The 8254-nt window shown below is 49.2% G+C and overlaps 1 protein-coding gene across 1 annotated transcript in view; it reads right to left on the reverse strand.

Annotated features, from left to right (window-relative positions):
* Nucleotides 1–8254, reverse strand: part of COL20A1 (collagen type XX alpha 1 chain) — a 37520-nt gene that overhangs the window by 28052 nt on the left and 1214 nt on the right. The window contains exons 2-10 of the mRNA XM_071760139.1: nt 7923–8080; nt 7267–7461; nt 5607–5762; nt 4841–4960; nt 4506–4670; nt 4034–4198; nt 2162–2334; nt 1428–1557; nt 804–949 (exon numbers count right to left, since the gene is read on the reverse strand). Coding sequence (XP_071616240.1) covers nt 804–949; nt 1428–1557; nt 2162–2334; nt 4034–4198; nt 4506–4670; nt 4841–4960; nt 5607–5762; nt 7267–7461; nt 7923–8080 — 1408 coding nt within the window. The remainder of the gene's footprint in view (nt 1–803; nt 950–1427; nt 1558–2161; nt 2335–4033; nt 4199–4505; nt 4671–4840; nt 4961–5606; nt 5763–7266; nt 7462–7922; nt 8081–8254) is intronic.

The following is an 8254-nucleotide window of genomic DNA, read 5'->3' on the forward strand; positions in this document are numbered from 1 at the left end:
GCTGCTGTTGCTGTGCGTTCAGGGGGGGTGGAATTTGAGTCAAATACATGTTTCCCCCTCCTCCTTTTTTAAAAAAATAAATTCATATCCTCGGGCTACAGCTACTCCAAATAACTCATTAAAATGCACACACAGCAAAGGGAGCTTAGAGGTCTTTAAGGATTTTTCATTCACTGAGTCTGGTTTGATTCTTATGCAGTGTCACAGCTCTGTGTTTAGAGAGCAGTGAAAACCAACCCTAAGCCCTCACAGATTTTCACTGAACATTTTTAGATAAACAAAGCAAAGACATTTCTGTACAGCCTCAAGGATGCAGCAATTCCACTTGGAGCTGCAGAGATGCAAGTTCAGTGTCTGGGTTGCCAGGGCCCCACGAGGCAGTCACTTCTCTCTCTATGCCTTGATTTCCCATGGGAAAACCTGGCAGTTCTAAGTCACTGTGAGATACACCACTAAAAAAAAAAAAAAAAAATGTCTCCCATGAAAGATGTTGCTGGCAACAGTGATGACACCTTTTAAAATTATTTTTTCAAACACATTACCAATACACAAATGTTGGCTAGAACTAAAATCCCAGACAGAGGAGGAAAAAAAACCAATATTATTACTGTTCTTATGAGCTCTACCTCACTTGTACAGTCCTCTTCTCCACCAGGGGCTGCAGAGCAGAGCACCAGGTAAAAATTTTTTTTTTAAATTATTTTTTTCAAACACAATACCAATTCACAAAGGTTGGCTAGAACTAAAATCCCAGACAGAGGAGGAAAAAACCCCAATATTATTGCTCTTCTCATGAACTCTACCTCACTTGTATAGTCCTCTTCTCCATCAGGGGCTGCAGAGCAGAGCACCAGGTACTGGGTGGCTCCCTGGGTTGCCTCCCAGCTGAGCCTGATGCTGTTGTGGGTCAGCTCAGAGACACGCAGGGCACGAGGGGAAGACAAAGGCACTGAAGGGAAAAACCAAGCAGGAAAATATCTTCAGTGTCTGAGGTTTCCAGCAGCTCCAACACCAGAGCAGCCCTGGCTTTGCAGAAAGTGATGGAAGTCCAGCCCACCTCTAACGCCGTGGAGCTGCCACTTTACAGACATTTGGGTTAATTTTATTTGGGGGAGGGGAGATAAAACCAGTGGCAAGGGGTTGTAGGATATTTTTAGCATGGTTTTTTCCTTTGCAGAATGATGTAGGTGGAAAGGGGCCCCTGAAGGTCTCTGGTACAGCCTGCAGGTCCAAGCAGGGGCTCAGGGGCTTCTCTGGTGAGATTCTGAACACCTCCCTGGATGGAGATAGCTGCAGAGAGGTTGAACTTGAGGGAGGGGGAAATTACAACGCCAGGCTCCTGTCTGAGAAGGTCCCAAGGAAAAAGCAGCTTTTTTCTCTCCTCTCACAACCTTTCCACAGCAGAATTCTCTCTACTCACGACCTACGTGTGGAGCTGCCGCCTCTCAGCCCATCCCCAACACCCGTCTCATAAACAGGGAACACTGACACCAGATACTCCGTCTGGGAGGTCAGATTGGAGAGCTGCACAGAGGAGATGGCTCCATCCAAAACCACCTGAAAGCACAAAGCAGGGCTGTCAAGACAGGGAGGTGCCAGTCCCTAAGAAAGGTGCCTTCTTCCTGGCAGATGGGTGAGGAGAAACTCAGTTGCCCTCTGAATTTTGGCCCCCCTAGCATCTCCACAGACCAGAGAAGAGGCAACGAGCAGCAAGCAGTTGTCCTCTAAGGAAATGCTCTCAGTGAAATCAATGGAAACCCATCAGCAATTTGGATTTGCTTTTCCAAGCCACATCCAGCCCAGATGAGCATCCTTGGGCAGCTCCGTGTACCTCCGTGTCCTCTTGGAGTCAAAACAGATGCTTCAGGGAGGGGATAACATTGCAGAAGAGAAAAGTCATCCCTGGCACAACTTTTAGGATTTCTAGCAATTTCAAGATTTATCTAGCATCTAACAAGATGACCTGATGTCCTTTTCTACCTCATCATCCTGATCACATTTTCACTCCACGTGCATTTAATTTCCTGCCTGGCCTTAGGTGATGTCCCACAAGAACTGCACCTCTCCCTCCCTTTCTTTCTTTGCCTGCTCAATTCTCCTCAAATTCCCAGCCAGCATCTGGAAGATCCTGCAACCTCACTTGTCCAGAGAGAAGTCTCACCTCTTTGCTGCTCCCCCCTTTAGCTGGGGAACACACAATCCGATATTTCTTTGGTGGTCTCAGAGGAGGACTCCAGCTCAAGTGCATGCTCTTAGAGGTCACAGCTGATATTTTAAGGTCAGCTGGGCTCAGCTGGGGAGCCCTGTTCTCAGGGGTATCTTTCACAGTGCTGCCTAGGAATGAAAACCACAGTTACTTTCTTATTTTCATGCCAAAGGTCCTCTCCAGCTCATAAATAAGTGACATGTCTCAAATCAAGTGACAGCCTCCTCCCCTACATGAACTGCTCCAAACTGCTCTGAAATAAATATTTAAAAGCTGGGTGTACAGAGGACATAAATATTCCATGGAGAACAGGCTGTGTGTTTTGCTGGGTGCTGGGCATACTTTTTCAAAGCAAGTCGGAATTTTTGGCTGCAACCAAAAGAGGATCCAGCTTTCCTCACCCAGGAAAATTTGTCAAACTCAACAAGCAGAAGATATTTTGGGTTCTTTTTTCAGCAGCCCCATCTTTCTTTTGCCTAATCTGCACCTTTGAGAAAGGTCTAATTATATCAAAGAGGCACAAATTAATAAGGAGGAATCGATTCATTTTTATGGATCTCTCGAGCACTGAAATAAAAATGTTCTTGACTTGAGTGAGGCTTTCTTGTTCTCCTCAGGCCAATCTTGGAGTGGAGAGAGATGGAAATATGAGCCTGGTATTTCTTCTGAGGATCTAAGCTAACTTCTGGAGTGGTTCTTCACTCTCTTGCTGATGGTACAAGCTGGAAGAAATTGGCTGTCTGGTTTTAGCTTGGAAATTCCTTGAAGATCCAGCACTTAAAGCAAAGCAGGTGTGTGTTTAGATGCTTTATCATCTCCTCTTCCTACCTTCACATTTTCTCCATATATTTTCCTCTAATATATTCTCAAATAAGCCCTTTTGCTTTGATTCCTCTTAGTTAAGAGAAACTCAGAAAAGGAGATGGTTACAACATATTTATCACACCATATGCTAAGGGGTGAGGGAAAAGAAGTCCCCCCACTTCCCTACACCAATAGTTGCTGTTATTGGGTGATTATATCCACCTAGAATTATCCAAAGCCTTGGTAAGAATGGCTGAGAGGCCAAAAGCAGATATCTAAAGCATCAGGATGGAAACACCCAGAGGTGGCATCTCCCTGTGGCTTGTTAGGGACAGCAGAGAGGCTGCAGCTGGGTGAGAGGGGGAGAGCAGAATCTCTTGTAGAAGGCAACAACCACAAACAGATCAACACCCTGACCTGCCAGGGACCATTGCAGGCAGCAAGAGAGCTGAGCAAGTAGATCAGCTCTGGAGGAGGAGGGTTAGGTAGTGATGGCAGAGTGGTGGAGCTACTAAGATGATTAAGGGAGTGGAACATCTCCCTTATGAGGAAAGGCTGAGGGAGCTGGGTCTCTTTAATTTGGAGAAAAGGAGACTGAGGGGTGACCTCATCAATGTTTTCAAATATGTAAGGGGTGAGTGTCAGGGAGATGGAGTTAGGCTTTTCTCAGTGGTGACCAGTGATAGGACAAGGGGTAATGGGTGTAAATTGGAGCATAGGAGGTTCAAGTTGAATATCAGAAAAAAATTTTTTACTGTAAGGGTGACGGAGCCCTGGAACAGGCTGCCCAGGGGGGTTGTGGAGTCTCCTTCACTGGAGACATTCAAAACCCACCTGGACACGTTCCTAGGGGATGGACTCTAGGGGGCCCTGCTCTGGCAGGGGGGGTTGGACTAGATGATCTTTCCAGGTTCCTTCCAACCCCTAGGATTCTATGATTCTATGACTCTCATGGCATGAGAAAGAGGCAGGCAGGGAGGTGGATGGTGAGCAGAAGGGAGCTCAGACCTCGTTTCATGTCACCTGCGTTTTCCTTGTTGCTTTTCTCTTTGATCCTGGTGCAGAGGACCTGGGTGAGCCTGGCAACCAGAGAGCTCAGCAGAGGGAAATCCAGCACGTTGTAAACCGTGAGCTCCAGAGGCTCTGAGGCCACTTGCTTCAGCTCTGCCTCGTCTGCATTCTTCACCCCTGCAACCAGAGCAGAAAATGTGACGGAGAAAAAACCCCCAGAGAAGAGCAGCTTCTGCCTCCTGCTTCCATCTTAGTTTTTAAGAGGCAGGATGGGTCCAGCATCATCCTCCTGTCCTAACAGAGCTTCCCACGGGGGTGAGGTTAATATTAATAATTTTAGCCACAACCTAGTGAGGTCTCACCCCCTGCATTCTACAGCCTCAGGATGCTTCTGTCAAAATTGAGGGACCAAAGCTTCCAATCTGCGTAAGACCAAAAGCAGCCTGGCTTTGCCCTGTGCTTTTATCAATGGCTTTGATCTCACCAATGGCAAATATCTCAATGCCCAGGTTCTTCAAAGTCTGAGCAGCCAAGTTGGCATCATCCTGGGATTTTCCATCGGTCAGGAGTACAACAACCTTCTCAGCCTCCAGGCGGGCACCAGCCTCTGGTTTCAGATTCTGCTCCAGGACGTGGGTGAGCGCCAGACCTGGGGAGGAATCAGAGGTGCTTGGTGTGCCCCGACCTCACAGACAACCCCCCCACCACCACCTTTACCCTTTTCCCTGCCTCCTCTGTCCCCACAGGGGATGTCATCCCACGGGAGCAGCTTTTCCCACTGCAGGGATGATGTAGCAGGGACCTGGGAGATGGAGTTACCTGTAAAGGTGTTGCCACCCTTGTACCTCAGGCTCCTCACAGCTTCCAGCACCTGCTCCCTTGTCGAGTAAGAGTTCAGATCCCATTCTGTGCGGGGATCACTGCTGTACTGGGACAGCCCTGGGGAAGGCAAGAGCTGTCAGCATCCTGCAGGCAGAGGAGCTGCAAGAGGAGATTTGTTGGGGGAGGCTTGTTGGGGGAGGCTGGCATAAAATCATGAAAAAAGAAAAAAAAATTAAAAAAAATAAGTGAGGTGGAGCAAATCTGGTTCCTAGCTCCACTTCTCTGCATGGTCCTTGAGGTGATGGCTCAGAACCCAGGTGCTTAACCCTGGGGTGATGCCTTCGAGTGGCTGATGAGATCTCAGTGTCAGCCAGGGAGGGACGATTGGGCTGCAAGGAGTGGGAAGGATTTTACACCATTCTACTTCCCAGACAGCCTGGCCAGAGTTACCATCACTCCGGACCGGCAGCAGGTCCGTTTCCAGCTGAGCTCCAGCCTGGGATTGACACCACTCCTGCCTGGGCAGCGCTGCGGAGCTGAGAGCATCCTAGCAGGTAGGCAGCAAATCCCAAAGGGATCTCAGCTCAGGAAACATCGCTCCTGCTCCCTGCAGCTATCGCCGGCAGCCACCAGAGGCCACAGCTTGCTGGGAAAAGCTGCTCCTGAAGGACTAAAAGCTGCTCGGAGTAGCACAGAACCCCAGAGAGCAGGGAACCTTCAGGCGTGTGCTTCCCAAGGTCAGGAAAAGAGGAAAGTGTCCTACCGACTCTTATCTTGTCTTGGGCAATAGGGAATGGGGAGATCAAGTTGCTGAGGAAGTCCTTAATGAGCTTGAAATTGTTGCGGCCGATGCTCCAGGATCCATCCACGAGCAGGATGAGGTCGGTCCTGGCAGCTGTGTCACACTGGGACTGGGAGCCTGGGGGGGATAAATAAGGCTGGATAGTGAGAAAGGCAGCCAGAAAGGAGGAAAAACTGGTTCAGAGGGAAGAGAGAAGGGAGATGAGAGGAGAGAGAGGAGAGAGAGGAGAGAGAGGAGAGAGAGGAGAGAGAGGAGAGAGAGGAGAGAGAGGAGAGAGAGGAGAGAAGAGGAAGAGGGAAGAGAAGAAAAGAAGAAAAGAAAAGAGAAGAGAAGAGAAGAGAAGAGAAGAGAAGAGAAGAGAAGAGAAGAGAAGAGAAGAGAAGAGAAGAGAAGAGAAGAGAAGAGAAGAGAAGAGAAGAGAAGAGAAGAGAGAGAGAAAAGAGAAGAGAAGAGGGATGGGAAGGGAAGGGAAAGGGAAAGGGAAGGGAAGGGAAGGGGAAGGGGAAAAAACACATCTGCAGTGAGAGGATGGGTGTCTGGATGGCTGGAGGATCAAACCATCTGCCAGCCTGGAGCATCCCAGCATCCTGAGAAAACCCCCGTGGCTAAAAGTTACTCCTCTCAGTGCCAAGGGAGTGAGGAGCACAAGCTGAGTGCCAGGAGTGTGTTCTCTGGGGAGTGTGCCAGGAAGGGGTTAAAGCTGTCAGGAAGGGTGGCCCAAGCCCCTGTTCTCTGCCAGCTGTCAGCTCCTTTTCCCTTTTTCTCGGCTCAGTCTCCACTGAATTGCAGGTGATTGCTTCATTCCATTCCATCAGGAGATCCCCTCGGGGCTATAATTATTTCATGGCTTTATAAGAAATCCAATCCCTCTGGAACAACCCTGCTGGTGTCACAGATCCTGGAGCTCTGCCTGTCTCCCCACCCCAGGCTGGCAGCTCAGGGCATGTTGCTGATCAGATGCATCTTCCCCAAATAATTTTCAGGTGGGGCATTTCCCATCTTTGGTGGAGGGAGGAAAGATGATGCCCTCAGGATTCAGTGGGCTGCAAAGAGGGTGCTCTAATATCTCTTTTCACAGCCATGGATTCCTACTGGTCTCAAAGGACCAAGTGGAGACCCATCCCAGTCCTACCACTTCATCTGCCCCTCCACAGCCTCAGCTGAGGGATCTGAAGGATCATCGAGGATCAGCTGCCATGAAAACATGAAGAAAAAGTGAAGAAGGTGGAGCAGGTGGGGTAACAAACATCACCCATGTGCTTCTCCCCTTCTGAAGGCTTGGAAAGGTTGGGGGAGAGTGTTGAAGAATGCAAACTCTTATATGGATGTGCCAGAGACAGGGGGAGGCAGCAACATGAAGAGAGAGAATAGTGGAAAAATCAATAAATTAAACCACCTAGAGGGGAATTTTTGACCTAGCTCCAGTTTGTCTGAAAATCTGTGATGTTCTGCAGAACCCCAAACTTCTCCAGTGACTCCTGACAGTTCCTCAGAGCATCTGAAAGACCAATCAGCAGCACTGGGATTCTTGAGAATCCTGGTGGCACTGGGATGGATTCAACAAGCTTTAGGGAAACCAGTGGGAAAGGAAGAAGCAAGACACATTTGAAACCCCTCTCACCTCGTCTCAGTGAATCCTTGCTGGGTCTTTCTTTCCCTGGAGAATCCCCCTCTGAGCTTGTAGGAACGTGCTGGGCTGACTTGGTGGTTGTTGCTTCTGTGATGCTGGCCTCCAGGCTGGGCTGCTTTCTGATGGTATCTCCTGAGCCCTTTGGCTGGCTCCCTTTCTGCCTTTTCTTTTCAGCTCTGTCCTTTGCTGTGCTCCAAAGAGAAAAAAACAAAAAAAAACCTGTTGTCCTTTGTTGTGTTTTCCCACTTTCTTGTAGACCACCTGCAGGCCAGGATCTCAGGGATCATCACCCCCAGTGCCTAGGGAGCAGCTTGTTCTCATAGGATCTGCTCCCAAACTGAAGGATTTGGCTGTACCTGCAGAATTTGAACATTTGAAACTGCCTGGTCAGGATGGGCACTTTGCCTGCCATGAGGGGCAAATATTTTGAGGCTGTTTCCTGTCTTTTTGAAGTTAAAAGGTGCATGGAAGAGCTGAACCTGGGCCAGCCTGGAACACTGAATCAAAATCCCTGGGGAAGAAGGGGCTGCAGGGGAAGGGTGGGAGTGTTTTTAGGGTTTTGTGTTTAATGCTCCATCCATGGCACCATGGCAGAGCCTGTGGCTCAAAACCAACCATCATCACCCCAGGATGGCCAATGCACCCACCTGGTGGCACCAGGATGGTGTTCAGGGGTGGGGGGGTGACCCCTGCCACCCCACTCTGCCCACTTCCCAAGCTCCCTGAAGCAGTGAGATTCTTTCCTGAGGCAGCTCCTGAGTTTCTCCTGTTATTCCTACTCTGGATGCATTTTTGAGCTCCTCTACTGCAAGAAAACCAAAACCAGGAAGAAAGAGTCAATCTAAGCAGGCTTGTGAGTCACAGTCCCCCCTCATCATCACCCCCATCTTCCCCACCCCCCTTTCTAACCTTCCACCCAAGGAGTAGTAACTTCCTCTGTGATTTTCCACGTGTCCTACAGGGATGAGCTCTGAGGAGA

This window comes from Heliangelus exortis, chromosome 16 (assembly GCF_036169615.1).
Source record: "Heliangelus exortis chromosome 16, bHelExo1.hap1, whole genome shotgun sequence".
NCBI classification, from domain to species: domain Eukaryota; kingdom Metazoa; phylum Chordata; class Aves; order Apodiformes; family Trochilidae; genus Heliangelus; species Heliangelus exortis.